Consider the following 16,702-nt stretch of genomic DNA (forward strand, 5'->3'; position numbering starts at 1 on the left):
GGAACATGTGAGTTGTTCTGGAGGTGAATTAAATACATGAGTTCCTTCCCCATGCAGTTATCAGGAGCCATCACGTCTGATGCCGGGGAACATGTGAGTTGTTCTGGAGGTGGATTAAATACATGAGTTCGACACGCCTCCTGCCCTTTTATCACTGGCTCTGACCTTGTACGAGGCCCACAACATCTTTGTTTCCTCTGTCTCCAGCGCCAGTGTCCTGGTTATGGGCACACCGGTACCTGTGATAGCAGCACGCATGTGACCTCCACTGCACTGGGCTAGTGAAATATTACCTGGTCATTTCCACAGCCCCTCCTGCAGTAAACATGTACAGTCTGGGACCAAAGCCTCAGAGCAAGCCGCAGAGAGCCTACGAGAAGGGGCCCCCCAGGGACTGGAGCTCTGGGACTGGCTCTCTGGAAGCCCCGCCTGCTGGCCCCCAAGTGGAGAGCCTGAGCGCAGTGTGGCCAGGGGGCCAGCGGGGCCGAGCCTGCACGCCCACGACCGAGTGAGGTCACAGGACGCCCCACCTGCTGCGGGAGGTGTGTGTCCTGCATGTGCCTGGGTCCACTTCCCGACCATCGGAGAGCCTGTGACTGTGGGCCTGGCGGGCCGGGGACCCAGCACCCCAGCTTCCTGGGAGCTGCTGTTTTCACGCAGAATTTCATGTCCTTCTCTTGTTGTTGTTCAGTCACCAAGTCGTGTCCAACTCTGCGACCCCATGGACTGAGGCACACCAGGCTTCCCTGTCCTTCACCAACTCCCAGAGCTTGCTCAGACTCATGTCCATTGAGTCAGTGATGCCATCCAACCATCTCATCCTCTGTCGCCGCCTTCTTCTGCCCTCAGTCTTTCCCAGCATCAGGGTCTTTTCCAACAAGTTGGCTCTTCACATCATGTGGCCAAAGTATTGTCTCCCTGTGAAAGCTATGAAAAGTTAAACATGTTGGCTAATGATATATGTGTGACTATATTTACAAGGCTTCCTAAAAGTCATCCTAACTTAAGCATTAATGAACTACCATTTGGTTTGCTGCTTTTTTCCTTCAAGGAAATGCTTTGTTATCACTGAGAAAGGTGATGTTATGGTAGCACCTGGAGCCGAGGACTCCACTTGCGTCCTGTTTTGGTGACGACTTTCCTGCAAAGTCAGCTGATGCCCGGGGACCAGGCACAAGGGACCACAGTCAGACTCCACAATGCTGTCCTCTTGGCGTTCTGTGATTTTTCCTTTAATGGTTTTTGAAAACTTTTAGGCAGTGTTCTTCCATACTGTAAATCTGATAAGCCTGGAGAAGATAGTCGCTCAGTCATGTCCAACTCTTTGCAACCCCATGGACTATAGCCCTGCAGGCTCCTCTGTCCATGGGATTTCCCAAGCAAGAATACTGGAGTCGGTTGCCACTTCCTTCTCGGTATCTTCCCGACCCAGGGATCGAACCTGGGTCTTCTGCATTGCAGGCAGATTCTTTACCATCTCTCAGACTGTGATCACTAGTTGTGGATATTATGTGATAACCCAGCGCAAAGTGTCCCATCCTCTCAAATCTAGAAGCTGGTTTCTTCTGATACTTCCTATGTGAGACTACAGGTGGTCTCGTGCTGGAAGCTTGAGGGCGCAAGAGAGTTTGGGGGGAGCCCTAGGATCTCAGAGGTCAGCATCACGTGTGTTCCTGAAACGCAGGGTGGTTTCTTGGGCGTCCCGCCCCTGTTCCCACCCTAAAATGGTCTTTCCTTTTGTCTCCTGCACATGAGTGTGTGGGGGTTTATTTGGGGTGGTTGTTCTGGTGATGGTGGTAACTGTTTACTATGTTCTGAGCACGGGGTGTTACAGGAATGTTTTTGACCTGGGAAATAAAAATGACTGTCTGCAGAAAGCAGGCATGAGCACTGGGGTCCTGTTGGAGAAGGGAGGCAGACGGATGGGGGTGGGAGGGGGGGAGGAGGACAGAACCCGACGGGGTAGAAGCCCTTGGTTTTGTCTCCTTCTCTGTTCGGGGTAGAAGCCTTTGGTTTTGTCTCCTCTGTTAGGCCCTTTGATTTTCTATGTGAGTTCCTTGCTCTTTCACACTTGCTGTCTGGGTTTTCCTTTAAAGGTCAAAGGAGCAGGCCTACTGTCTATCGTTCAGACTCCTTGCAGCCTCCGCCCACCTCTTCAGGGGCTGGGATCTGTGTGGTCTGTCAGGGTCCACACCCCAGGACAGGCTGTGCCCAGCACAGAAGGGCGGCTGGGAGCAAGCCAGCAGCTGCCGCTTGTGGGGTCCCAGGCGGATGCTGGGGGTGAGAGGGAGGCGGAGGGCCTGCCTTCAGCGCTGCAGCGTGTTCAGCCCGCCTCGCATTAGCGGCTCCCAGAAAGGAAACGCTGTGCCCCTTTGGCACGTCGAAGCCCCTTCAGCGTGGAGTTCACAGGAGCTAGGGGCCGAGAGTCATCTGGGTCAGCTCAGAGGCTAGGCGCACAGTGTGGCAGCAGGGATAGCAGTAAAGGTGTCACTTTACAGTAAACCTTAAAGACTGATAAAAAGCTGAGGCTCTGATACTTTGGCCACCTGATGCGAAGAGCCGACTCACTGGAAAAAACCCTGATGCTGGGGAAGATTGAAAGTAAAGAGAAGGGGGCGACAGAGGATGAGATGGTTGGATGGAATCATTGACTCAGTGGACATGAATTTGAGCAAACCCCGGGAGATAGTGGAGGACAGAGAAGCCTGGCATGCTGCAGGCCATGGGGTCACAAAAGAGTCAGACACGATTGAGCAACCGAACAGTGACAACAAAAACGCTAGGACTCCATTAAGGGTTAATACCAAAGTACATGGAACTTTGAAAGCGTTGCTTTAATAATGTTGAAAAGCAGAGAGAGCAGAAGTTAGCCCCCTGGTGGGGTTTTAATCCTGCTGCCAAAGCCCATGTTAATCCTCTCCCGGCAGGGCCGGCTGTATGTGGATTCCAGTGGGTAGATGTTAAAAAACATTGACTGTGGATTCAAGGCTTCTGCGTTTTCACACCTGACCTACCTCTGTGATCCCAGGCGACCTCAGCCTCTGGGTCCTTTGCAGCCCCTCCCTGCAGACGACATCCTGCTGCTGCTTGTAGCGTCAGTATTCACACGTATGCAAGTGCAAACAGGACAGAGAAAAGCTATGAATACTCTAAACTACTGTACGTGAAAAATTGCACCCAAGTCAGTTGAGAAACACAAATGGCCTTTGGCTCTCTCCTGATTATGAGGCAATGTATTCATTGAACATTTTTATTACAAGGAAGTTGAACTTTGACAGTTAAGATATCTGCAGGTGATTGGCCCTTCGGGGTCATAATTAACTCCTTATTTGTCTCATTCTGCTGCCAGTGTCTTATGTAACGTACAAGCCATTCTCTTAGGGAGAGAAGAGAGGCAGTTATGTTGTCGATGGATATGTTATGCTGTCGATGTCAGGGGCCCAGGGAACTCGAGTCTGTTACCTTACTGAATCATCTAAAGATGCACTACAAGTATCTGATTTGACAGTTGAGAAATTGGGAGCTCAGAGAACCAAATTTCTAAGCTCTGCAGTAAATAGTAATTGGCGGGCGGGCGTGGAATTAAAACCCAAATAATTCCTTGCACATACTTTTCACCAGCTGTTGTTGCAAGATATTCGACAGGAAATTAAGAAAGGCGCTATCATTTTCCTCATTAAGCTTGAGGATCCACGTACAGGTGTTCATGAGGACTGCAAACAGGTGTTGTGTAATTCAGCCATTTTCCCAAGATGACTTGCTAGAGCAAAGTCTTCTCTTTATCCTGTTGATGAACAATCTAGAAATGGATGATATCCCAGACCGTCCAGAACACTTTGGATTGAGGCCTCGTCTCTCCCGCAGTGAATCTATGGAGACGATGATTTCATGACAGTCCCATCGCCTGTGAAAATTCACTCAGAACTACTTCAGAAACAACCAGCTCAGCCTTTTGGTGTCCGCAGCCTCCCCTGGGTCACAGTCTCCCCTGCTTCTCTCTTCCTGCCGCCCTCCGTCACCCCCCGTCTGGTCTGGACCCAGGAGAAGTCACGCCATGTCCTGTGCGGGGCCGTCCGTGATGGAGAAGGGCCAGGGTTAGGACTGAGCAGGAGCAACGCTTCTGGGTCCCTGAGCTTCTCACCCCTTTCTCCTCCCCGACTTCGGAGTTTCAGCGCGGATGGCCACACATTGCAGGAGCCCATGTCAAGGACTCTGCGGAAGGTGTGCGATCGTAGATAGCTAGACAGCTAGACGGTCAGCACCCACCCTGGGCAGTCATGCCACCACCCCCACCACAATGACACAAAGCGTGCATGGGCATGAAAACATTAAGGAAATTCTCAGTCATCCCAGTGGCTGCTTAGAAATCTCATGTGGGCCTGAATTTGCACCTAAGGAGTACGGGCAGCCACTGTCACCTGGAGTCCACCCTGCTCCCAGCCCTGACCCTCCTCTCCCCCTCCCACTATGTTCCTTTCATATTATTTCACAAAAAGCTTCCTAATAACCCAGTGATGCTTCTGGCCTGAGTTCCAAGCACATTCCTCATGAATTTTCCTTTTTCTATCTGTTTGATTAATTGCAAAAATGGAATGGAATAGAGATGACCTCACACATCCAGCTCTTCCATTCACAGATGGCTCTTTTCAGCGTGTTACGGACACCAGCTGCAGGACGCCTCCATAAGCCCGCCGCCCTCTATCCCTGGCGGGGTGGGGCCGGCCACCCGGAGTCAGGTCCATGACCCATCATCGGAGCTGCGCCGCACGCCTCACGTCCCGATGGCCTCACTGATGAGGGACCCTGAGCTGAGAACGGTCACATGGCTTTTCCTGTCTTTTTTCCCTCTCAGTGTGAATTATGCTTTTAAGGCTAGAATCTGCCTACTCAAAATGAGCATAAATGCTCTTTCTGTTCATCTGAGACCGAGGGGAAGTTTGTACATACTCAGAAGTCTGACCTGGAATGTTTGTCTTTATCTTTTCTGTGCCCAGTAGTCTTGAGTTTTAAAAGTACTGATTAATGTATTTCGCAGACAGCCCTCCCAAGGACAACCTAAAGTTATGCTACGAGGGGTGATGAAGCTCTGGTCAGAACACATGGCCTGGAGGAAGCCTCCCATCTGCAAGGGGCAATGCAGGCGTTTTGTGTTTGTATCAGCTGTGCTTCAGAGCGTTTGGTCCAAAAACAGCTCCTCTGTGTCCACAAGCAACGCTCCTCGACCCCTGCCCCCATACTGACAGGTCGCACAGTATACTGTTAGGTTAAATCCTGAGGTTTGTGTCCTGGAAGGAGGGGACAGGGTGTCAGGATTTGCCTAATACCTGCAGGGGAGGTGACGGAGGAGGTGAGGGAAAGACGGAGGCCGGGGAGGTGCTGCCAGGGGAGAACGTGGATGGCAAAGGGCGGTTCTCTACACCAGGGCGGGGAACCCCAAAGTCCAGGCTGTCAGCTTGAGAAGAAGTTAACTACTTTTGCCTGTGATTAGTTTCAAATACAACAACTCTGTTCTTTTTTGATTTTGGAAATAACTATTTATATGTAATTGAAAAATTTTTTATATTTATATTTTATCACTTTTGTATTTGTATAAACTGAATAGTTGAAACTATATAACTATTTATGTATAATTATGTAAATTGAAGTATAATTGTTTACACTGTTTTAGTTTCAGGCATACAGCACAGTGATTCAGATATATAGACACAGATAGATTCCTTTTCAGGTTCTTTTTCTCTGTAGGCTATTACAGAATTTTGAGGGCACTCCCTGGCAGCCTCCACACTTTCACTGCTGAGGGCCCAGGCGCCACACTTGGGCAGGGAACGAAGATCCCATAAGCGGCATGATATGGCCAAAAAATACATATTGAATAAAGTTATCTGCGCTATACAGCAGGCCCTTGCCCTCTGTCTATTTTGTCTGTAGCAGTGAGTATCTGTTAATGCCAGCCTGCTAATTTATCTGTCTCCCATCAAACACAACAGAGAAATGGCTGCACAGATGTTTGATGCGTTGTATTCTGTGTTACATACACTGTGCCCATCATCACTAATCACAGCTCTGCATGGGGGCACAGAGAGCTGGAAGTTCAGAATGACCCCCGCTCCACCCCTGGGGCTCAGTCCGTCATCCTGCTCGGAGAACACACAGCCCTGTTCTCCGACTGCAGTTCAGGCCCCACGGGGACACCAGCGAGTCCTTCCTCCCTGTTTGTGCCCGTCTTATCAAGCAAACTGCCGTGTGTGCCTCAGACCTCCATTTCCCCAATGAGATGACCCCCATAGAGGTTTTTTGGGGGGTGATCCGTGTAAGTAAATTGGGAAGGTGGATGACAGAATACTGAAATTATCTGCAAAGGTCAACTTGCATTTTTAAAAGCATCCATTTTATTTATTTTTTTAAAGCATCATTTTTTAAATTTAAAAATACTTCATTGCTAAAGAATGCCAGCCATCATCTGACAATGCAGTTTCCACAAACCTTCAATTTATAAGAAATGCAGCATTCACAAACAGCAATAAAGCAAAGCACGATAAAACAAGATCCGCCTGTCCGCATTATAGGGCTCGTAACTGTAGCCACCACGTAAACACACGCGTTTGAAGCACAGGTTTTTCCACGCGCATGTCCTTATACATGACGCATTTGCGTGGTTCCTCTAAGTCAGCAGTGTTTTTATCGCCACTAGAGCCCCAGCTTTGATTTACGAGAGCACGCTGTCCCCACTTGGATTTACGTCATTTGAAGTTCAGCACTTAATCTGAAATTCAGATCTTGAAAGATCTGCCCCGGGTTCCACTTAGAAAGTATGAAGGCAGGAAGGGTTTCCACTCCGCAGGGGCTTGGTTGTCTGTGGTCTCCCCCGGTGACAACCCACTGCACCCCACACACAGGAGGTGACGCTGTCAGATGCTATTGCCCCCTTCTTGCCAGTTGACCTGGGGAAGAGCATCCAGCGTCCTTTACAGTCACTGAAGAGACACCCAGACATACAGGAGGCTTTGGGGGAGTTCAGATACTGGGCAGTCCCCTCTTCTCTAATGAGTGTCTTTGCAGGGACGAAACTTGCCTTTCATTGGGTGTATGAAATATTTTAGAAACCCTCTCCATGTTTAGAGGACGATTTATTTTGTTGCCTTTCAAGAAGAGCTGTTCCTTGTTCAGCTGGGAGCTGGTCCTCACATGTTCTTTGAATCATCACACGATGAGGGTGACAGAGGTTGAGATGGTTGGATGGCATCACTGACACAATGGACATGAGTTTGAGCAAGCTCCGGGAGATGGTGAAGGACAGGGAGGCCTGGCTGCTGCAGTCCATGGGGTGGCAAAGAGTCACACACAACTTGGCGACCAAACAAAGCAACCTGATGGTTGAATTTTGCAAAGGTTCTTCAAGACTGGTCACCTGAGCCTGGTGACAGAGCTAAGGTGATGGTGCAAGTGGTCCGCGTGGTTCCTGCAGGTCCAGGGATGCGAGCAGGAGAAGGGATCTGTGTGGGACGAGTTTGGCTGAATTCTTCAGTTACGTGCCTTTCTGTGGGAGAAAAACAGTACATTTGCTGCAAAAGTTTGGGCTAGAAAATACAAACGAGGGACATGTGCTTTTTTTTTTTTTAAATACAACTTTATCTTCCTACAAATTCGGCAGATTTTGGGGATGCTTGTCGGATAAGCAGCCCTTGGTCGGGTCTACTGTTTCTGTGCTTGCGGGATTCTCAAACCCGCAAGCGTCCTGTGTGTGTCTGTCGAGCGTCCGCAGCTTCTCCCCGTGTCTGTCCGTCTCCTTACGTCACCGAGCATGAAGTGTGACTCCATCTGGTTGTCGGGTGCCCGCGGTCTGTGGGCGCTCTAGAGATGGGCTGATCGAGGACGAGGAAACTCACTGAACTGTGCGTGTCCCTGGACAGAACCCAGGTCTGGGTTTTTGCAGGGATTAGAGGACAGCAACACTCCCTTGGAGACTTGAGGTGCCCCTTGAGTTTGGGGGCTTTCGTTTTCTTTCTTCAGAAATAGGTGTCTAATTTGGAACGGGATTGTTGTTCTGATTGAAAAACCATGTTGGAAACTCTGAAAGTGCCAATTCCAAGGCTAACGGCCTCTCTTTTCTTTCAGCATCTGAAGACCTCGGACCTCAGGATGGGGAACCACTCAGGGAAGCGGGACTTCGGTGCCGAGAAGGGCAATAAGGTAAGGAGTGAGCTGACCCCAATTCCTTCAGGTGCTCACACTTCTGTGGCCACCAGGGTTTTCCCCTAAAGCCACTGGCTTGTTACCCTCCTTCCTTAGAAACTTCTAGGGCTGAGATTGCTAGTCCTGCACAGACCAAGACCCGAATTCCTCGTCCAGGACGCCAGGCCCACCACAGTCTCACTGTGGCTGGTCATCTGGGGGCACCTGCCCGCACGTCCCTTTCTGCACTGTTGTTTAGGGTGTTTGGGAGATGCAGGAGAGCAAACGGGAAAAGATGCAAGTAAAAACTGTCAGAATCCCCCCAGCGACTCAGAATGAATCCTCTGTGGATTTTTAGGCTCGGATTTCCCATTCTCCACCTCATTCCATAGGCATTGGCTTCCCCGTGTGGTAAGGAGCCTCTAGGGATGACCTCTGGATCCCCAGAGGGACTGAGCCCCTCAAACCGATGACCCATCAGCAGGGCACCTCCTGGTTTCGTTCTCTGTCCACCGAGGAATCGTCTCAGATCATGAGGAAATAGTCTGATGTGTGTGTGTGTGTTTCCCCCTCCTCTGTAGGGGGGAAAGGTTAATTCTCCCATGTCTTTGGTCCTTTAACTCAAAACCAGTGACAGTTCACAGAATGTCATGATGCTGAGGATGGGCCGCATGTGCACCCAAGTGTTTCATAAACGCCCACTGGATTGAGTTACGTCATGCTGCAGCCCCCAGACCTCTCTGCTGAGGATCTGTAGTCAGGTTTCATTTAAGAATAATGAACTTTCTGCCATGGGTGCTTCTCTGATCTATATTTGGACTCAAACATTTCTGTATCAGCCAAGTGGGTAATTTTCCATAGTCTGCTTCCATGCCATTCATGTAAATACGTGATTACATTACTGTTTTTGTTCATATTTTATAAGGTGTTTCAAACACTTGAGAGAAAACATTGCTTTCAGGCCCAAGGCAACTAGAGGGGTTCACGTTTCTACAGGGCTGTTGGTTTGGAATTCTCCCCTCCCTGTTGACAGGAGGACCCGTGTTTTCAATGTGTAAACGTCCTAGTGGATACTCACTGGGGCTCCTGGTATTTCGTGTAACTTGCGCGAGAACTGATGCTTTCCCTGTGAAGACAGCGGTGACTCTGAATGTTCAGTTACTGTGGTCTGGGCGGTATCTGCCCCAGGAGCACAGAGGCCCCGCTGACAGTGAAAGTGGAAAAGTAACTCTTCTCAAGAGAGCCCCATCCTGTTAGTACCTGGTGTTTTAAGGCTCAGAGCAACTGATTTGCAAGTCTGCTTCTGAAAACCTCACTGTGGCTTGCAGTTTCTTTCCTGTTGTTGGACATTGTAAAACAGCAAAACATCCTTTTTGTTGGTTTAATTTTTACCAGTCAGATTTCTGAGCAACAGGAGAGCCCGTACTTAGGCTTTTGTTATCTGAAAGCTAAATTTTAACATTCTGATAATTAAAAAAAAAAAAAATTGGTCACTTTAGACCAATGGCTTCTGTGGGAAGTTGTTACATGTAACAGCCTTCTTCATTGTTGTTATTCAGTCGCCAAGTCCTTGGATTCTGTGACCCCATGAACTGCAGCATGCCAGGCTTCCCTATCCTTCACCATCTCCCAGAGCTTGCTCAAACTCATGTCCATTGAGTCAGTGATGCCCTCCAACCATCTCATCTTCTGTCGTCCCCTTCTCCTGCCTTCAGTCTTTCCCGGCATCAGGGTCTTTTCCAGTGAGTTGGCTCTTTGTGTCAGGTGGCCAAAGTGTTGGAGCTTTAACATCATTCCTTCCAGTAAGTATTCAAGACTGATTTCCTTAGGATTGGCTGGTTTGATCTCCTTGCAGCCCAAGGGACTCTCAAGAGTCTTCTCCAACACCACAGTTCGAAAGCATCAGTTCTTCGGTACTCAGCTTTCTTTATGGTCCGGCTCTCACATCTGTACATGACTCTTCTTTTAATTTTTTGTAACTTGATAGAAAATGTCTGAGGCCTTTTAGGGGGAGTGATCTGTGGTGTTACTTGGAGTTTCAGCTTAGAACAGAAAAGATCACTTGCATTCATGCCCCACTGTTTACCATCCTGCATGTTTCTGCAGCCATTCTGGGAGGCTTTCTTTTCACTTACGAGACAGTGGGTGGAGGAGAGCTTGTCCTGGGAGCAGTTGTTGACCTGTTAACAGGCAGGGGGCTGCAGGGAGAGTCACCCCGTGCGTCCCCCCAGCTATGGCTTCTTTGCTGCCCCTTTCCCCACTGGCATCGCCTCCACCATCAGCCCCACGTCCTCAGGCCCTCGCGGGCTGCCTTCCTGGGCCTTCCTGCAGGCCTGTGCTGGGTGAAAGAAGCAGCGGTTCTGTGTAGTGACCCCCTGCCCTGCTGGGCGCCCACCACCACCCATGGGGGCTCCCTGCCAGGAACACACGACCTCTGCCCCCAGGCTCCTCCCCGTGACACCCCACTCTTGGCTCACTGGCTTCTCTCTCCTGACGAAGCTGTGCTAGGATGCAGGGAGGAGCACGTGAGGGAAGGGGCTCCGGCCTTTCGGTCCCTGTTCCAGTCTCACGTGTCCACGTGTGGCCCCGTCTGGCAGCGAGGCGGTTGTGAGTGCCCTCCTGGCCCGTCAGGAGCAGAGTGAGGCTGGCGGGGGAGACCTGTCCACCAGGAGGACCAGAGGCCTTCAGGCAGGAAGGCTGCCTGCTCGCCTTCGGGTCCTTGTTTTCCTGCGTGTCCTGCAGGATTTGGTTTCCAGAAAGCCCCCCCTCGATAACTCACCGGCTCTTTCTCGGGCGGAGCATATTTACAAGGTCCTTCGGCAGAACGGGGGAAGAACTTGCCCCGGGTGACCTGTCCCAGGGGACACACAGTTCTCGGCGGCCCTGCCCGCAGTCTCCAGGAGGAAAAACCGGTTCCACAAGCTAAAAATAGCACTGCCTACCCCCTTGGGAAGGCTGTGCCCGGCAGCCCAGGGCCCGTGCGCAGGTGGACGAGACTCCGGCCCCTCTGGGTCCTGGGGGACGGGCGCCATCCGAGCCAGCCCACTTGACCCTCGGCAGAGCCCACCAGTGCTCAGGTCCAGGCCGGTCCCTGAGGCTGCTCTGCCGTCTCGCAGTGTGGCTCTGACTGCGGTCAGTCTCTCCCCTGTGGGTCTTAAGCTTTGTTTAACTTTATTTTTTGAACATTGACCCCGGTCCATGTGGGGATCATTGAAGAAAGGAGCTCTAAAATCTCATTGTGTCTTTTTCTCATATGAAACTCGTGAGGCTGTTCACTGGTTACAAGCATTGTTCTTCAGTCGCCCAGTTGTGTCCGACTCTTGTGACCCCGTGGACTGCAGCCCACCAGGCTCCTCCGTCCATGGGATTTCCCAGGCAAGAACACTGCAGTGGGTTGCCATTTCCTCCTCCAGGGGATCTTCCCAACCCAGGGATCAAACCTGAGTCTCCTGAATTGGCAGGTGGATTCTTTACCCCTGAGCCACCAGGGAGGCCCAGTTAGAAGCATTATAACCAGGAAACGAGAGAAATAAAAGAGCACTTTATCTTGGCATCCCCACACGTTTTCCAAAATGATGGAATCAAATGATGATCCATTCCAACTCTGGAAAATCTAACAATAATAACTTTGAAAGCCTGCTCTTCACCGGTGGGACCTCCTTACTATTCCTGGCAGTGGTATCTGGCCCACAAAAGTTCCCCAAAGGTGCCCGGCCATGTTTCTGGATTTTTCCATTTAATCAACTTAAGAAAAAAGATACCACACTGAGAAACAAGGTCGAGAGCAATTGCAGAATTCAGATGCCTGTCTGAATTTTACAGCAGGGAGTAACTGGTTAGTCTGTTTTGTGTTTCCAATTAAACTGATTAGCTCTTTGAACTGTTCCTCCAAGCCCAGTGGGTGCTGGCCGCCCCTCCAGGGATAATCATAGCCCTGGGGAAGCCGTTCGGTATTTAATCAGCAAACCCCACTGTCTGATGCGCCCCTGGGGTGCTGTGCCTGCGACACTCTGAGAAGTGAGAGGTGGAGTTTGCAAATACACACAGAAGCACCAAGCAGCTCAGCCCTCCCCACCAGTGCGGAGATGAAAACGTAGATTTGCCAGGAAAATACCTTTCCTGCAAACCGGCGGACATCCGGCTGTGGGACGGGCTCTCTCCCCCCGGGGTTTCGTGCCTCAGTGCAGTCCTGTATAGAACCGTGACCCAGCATCATCTTGGCCGAAGTGCTGGATGCCGTCAGCCGTCTTTCTGCTGCAGGAGGCCCGTACTTGCCACCCCGGCCTCCAGAGGAGGAAGCTGCCGGGTCCCCGCTGTCCTTTCTCCACCCACACGGAAACTAAGACCCCTGAGGCTCTGCTCACCGATGTGTGCGTCCTTGCCCCTCCTCAGTGCTGCTCTTGGGGGGATCCCATGCGCCCCCCGCCCACACTGCCAGCCCCAGGCCGGCACTGTTCACCTGGGGGTCCCAGCCCCGGGGCAGGATATCGTCCCCGCCACCTGCCCTGAGGACAGCGCAAGTGGGGCTTTTAAAACCCCAAGCCAGGGTGCTTTCTCCCCACATCAGGCTTCCTCCTGCGGTTCCTCCTGAACCGACCACCGTCGCCATGACTACCGCACAGCACGGGAAGCAGGTTTGCTAAGAGACTCTTCCATCGGGTTGGGTCGCCCAGACCCACGTGACGGGGCTGCCGTGTCTTTGAGCAGGGAGTCATTGCACCGTGTTGGCAACTGTCAGACCCATATTCGGGTAATTCCATTGTCTTAGGTGAGAATTGAATAATTATTTTTGGAAAACTCAAGTATTTACTAAGCTAAATAAGAGACGTTTTAAAGTTTAGAGGGCAGAAAAATAGAAAGTATTTCCCTGCAGACACTTACCAATCTGATAAGTCAATTAAGTCAATCTGGTAAGTCTGATACTCAGATACACAGAAACACCTAGTAAACGTCTAGTAAAGCCTTAGATTATGAGATGCGGGCACAGTTGCACTCTGATCTGTCTTCAACAGTCCCAGAGTCCTTTGTCTGTCTGTCTCCCTCCATCTCTGTTGGTGTGTCCATCTGTGTCACACACACACACACACACACACACACACCTGTCAAGAATCCCCCTTTACCTCAACGGTGGAGCATTAAACCCCCTTCCAGGCTTCCCTGGTGCCTCACTTGGTTAAGAGTCTGCCCGCAATGCGGGAGACCCAGGTTCGAGCTCTGGGCTGGAAGATCCCCTGGAGAAGGAAATGGCTACCAACTCCAGCATTCCTGCCTGGAGAATCCCGTGGACGGAGGAACCTGGTGGGCTCCAGTCCACGGGGTCTCACAGAGTCAAGCGACCAGCACTCCACTTCCCACACTTCCCTCCCGGTGGGCAGACTGTCCGGTAGCTGCCTCTCGTCGGTTCCTCGCTGTGCAGACCTACAGGCGGGTAGTCACATGACACGCGTGGCTGAGAAGCACGTGAAATGTGGTTGGTACAACCCAAGAACCAAATCTTTAATGTTACTACTGATTTTGAAAGGACTTAGATTTTAAGATCCGCATGTCTCAAGGGGCAGTGTGGTCCCACCGTGCTTGACGTGCCTACCCTTAGTTCCAGCGTCCCCAGAACCTGGCAGACTCTCAGGAGCTCCTTCTTTCTCAAAGTCATACGATTTCGTACAGCTGTGAATATGGACTTAAGGTAAAGTCCTCTGAAAACACACCTTCATAAGTACCAGCAGCTGCAGAGGTCAGCGCCGTGAGCTCCAGCCGCAGACCTCGGCCTGGAGGGTCCCCTCTTCCCGCCCAGGGGGGCCGCCTGCTGCAGGACTGGGAGACGCACATGGCAAACAGCATCCGTGTGGCTAACCGCTTCTGAGTTTCCTGCAGAGGCCTGCCCACCTGCCTTGCTTAGTGCTAGGACTTCAGTAAGCTCTTGAAAAGAGAAGTAAAATCATGTAGAAAACAAGCCTTTCAAGGAGGCCTTCCAAAATCTGTGAGTGATCAATAGTCTCTGATTACAGTCGTGGAGAAATCAGCGTGGGATCTGTACCTGACTTGAGGAGGAACCACAGGAGTATAAAAAGAAAGACCTCGTTCAGGCTGAGCTTGTGAAATCGGCACTGAAGGACCCAGAGCCGCCTCTGAAGGGGGTGCAGTCTCCCAGCCGTCCTCTGGGCCCCAAGGGGTGGCGGTGTCCCCGGGGAGGGTGACGAGTGTTGCGTTTGAGAGGCAGCCCTTCTCAGCAGCAGGAGAGTGCAGCCTTATGAAGTCTTCTGAGCTCGCATTTCACAGCCGGGCCCCCGACCTGCATGGTCAGCACCCATCTGCGCTCCGAGGGGACTGAAGACCATCTGTCGTCACAGTCTTGGGTGCAGAGCACAAGCCTACGCTTGATTCTGATTCGAAAGGACTATGAGTGGGCATTTTGTTGCCTCTGAAGAACTGAGGACACGTACACCTTTGTCAGACAGGTGACCACGGGCCTCACAAACAGACCTGAGTGAGGAGTGAGACACGGGTATCATTAGCGAGCAAACCGCCCCCTCAACAGCCCTCATAAAAATAATGAGGCAGCGATGAGGTGGTGCCCCAGGGAGCATAAACCAGCAGGAGGCAGCCCAGCAGCCCTGATTCATGACCCCGCCTGGCTGTGCTTCACCCGCCCTCAGCCAGCCCTGCTCCTCCTAGCGATGGCCTCGTGGACCCCCGCCCGGGGCCCTCCCTTCAGTTCAGTTCAGTCGCTCAGTTGTGTCCAACTCTTTGCGACCCCATGGACTGCAGCACGCCAGGCCTCCCTGTCCATCACCAACTCCCGGAGTTTACTCACACTCATTTCCACTGAGTCAGTGATGCCATCCAACCATCTCATCCTCTGTCGTCCCCTTCTCCTACCCTCAATCTTTCCCGGCATCAGGGTCTTTTCTAATGAGTCAGTTCTTCGCATCAGGTGGCCAAAGTATTGGAGTTTCAGCTTCAGCATCAGTCCTTCCAATGAACACCCAGGACTGATCTCCTTTAGGATGGACTGGTTGGATCTCCTTGCAGTCCAAGTGACTCTCAAGAATCTTCTCCAACACCACAGTTCAGTTCAAAAGCATCAATTCTTTAGCACTCAGCTTTCTTTATAGTCCAACTCTCACATCCATACATGTGTTTTTGTTTTGCAAAATGGAAAAACTACTGGAAAAACCATAGATTTGTCTAGACGGACCCTTGTTGGCAAAGTAATGTCCCTGTCCACCTGCTAAGCTTAGGGTTTAGGGCTTGAAAGCCCAGGGGCGTGAAGTCCCCTGCAGTGCACATCTTTTGTGTCCTGTCACCCTACCATTGGGCTTATTAGGGTTGAGCAAACTTATTTTCTTAAGAAACTCTGAGCAAATTTGTAAAGAACTGACTTTGGGCCACAAGAGTCGTTGAGTAGAAGTGACATATTGTCAAACGTTTCTGAGATGGATCATAGATTCTGTATTGCTTCTCCTCCAACTTGCCCTGCCCTAAACACACACACACACACACACACACACACACACACGCACTCACACTCCTAAATGGAAACAAATAAACTGGGAAACTATTAAGAAAAAGAAAAGTGACACATTTAACACCGGTCATTAACTATAAATGACATGACAGTAAACTTGTCCTCTGGGTGAAGCTACAGCAGAGCACCCCCCCAAATGGACGGCTCTCAGATGTTCAGTCCCCACCCCACCCTGCCATGAGCCTTCTCTGCTCACAGTCATGTTCTTGGGCCCCCCGCAGCTGATCACACAGGATCAGGAGCCGGGTGACCTACGACGCACCTGTTTATCGTCTTGTTTTCAGCTGGTCTCACAGTCCTTCCCTCCCTGTCCCAGCCCCTAACCCCTCTGTTCCTGTGTCTGTGATGCTAAATCATTTCTGAGAGCTGACAGGATGGGACGAGGAGGCCAGAGACGTTGGCCTGTCTTCAGACACGCAGCGCAGAACAAGATGAGGCAATGCTGACTTCAGTGAATAGTTTGTTTTCTTTTAAGTTGGGGAAGTATTTGAGCTCAAGATGGATCCACTTGACATGAAATACCATTCAGGTTCAGTTTGAGGTTTGCGTTTGATTGAGAACATGGTTGCAAGCATGGCACTGCAGATAAGATTTCATGAATTGTTAGTGACTTCATTCAAGCATGAAGCGGGTGGAAGAGTTACATTTCCCAGGAACGGAGAGTGTACTGAGCGCCCTCCTTTAGGGAGTCCGAGTGGACCAGCTGGGGAGAGGGTGTGGGTGGTGGATGGTTTTAATCTCCAGTCTCTTTCCAACTCGCCGCTTGGGGTGCCCATGGGCAGCTCCCGAGCTGCCGTTTCTGACCTTCTGCCAGGTAATTTCAGAAAGGCCACTGTGTTATTTTATCTTTGAGGACAAATTTATTTCCAACTCTGACAGTGAAAAGTGTGTCCTTTCGTATGAAAAACTCTGGACTTGCTTTGTTATTAAGGAAAAGCTTTTTTAAAAATTAATCAAACACTCTTGTAATGTTGTAAATGAAACAAAACTTAAAAATCCAGATTT

General features: G+C 50.8%; 1 protein-coding gene across 4 annotated transcripts in view; it reads left to right on the forward strand.

Annotated features, from left to right (window-relative positions):
- Nucleotides 1–16,702, forward strand: part of MBP (myelin basic protein) — a 103,521-nt gene that overhangs the window by 15,699 nt on the left and 71,120 nt on the right. For all 4 annotated transcript variants that reach the window (XM_065932276.1, XM_065932277.1, XM_065932275.1 and 1 more), the window contains exon 2: nucleotides 8,116–8,190. In XM_065932276.1, coding sequence (XP_065788348.1) covers nucleotides 8,140–8,190 — 51 coding nt within the window. In that variant the 5' untranslated portion in view covers nucleotides 8,116–8,139. The remainder of the gene's footprint in view (nucleotides 1–8,115; nucleotides 8,191–16,702) is intronic.

Source organism: Muntiacus reevesi, chromosome 4, assembly GCF_963930625.1.
Source record: "Muntiacus reevesi chromosome 4, mMunRee1.1, whole genome shotgun sequence".
NCBI lineage: Eukaryota > Metazoa > Chordata > Mammalia > Artiodactyla > Cervidae > Muntiacus > Muntiacus reevesi.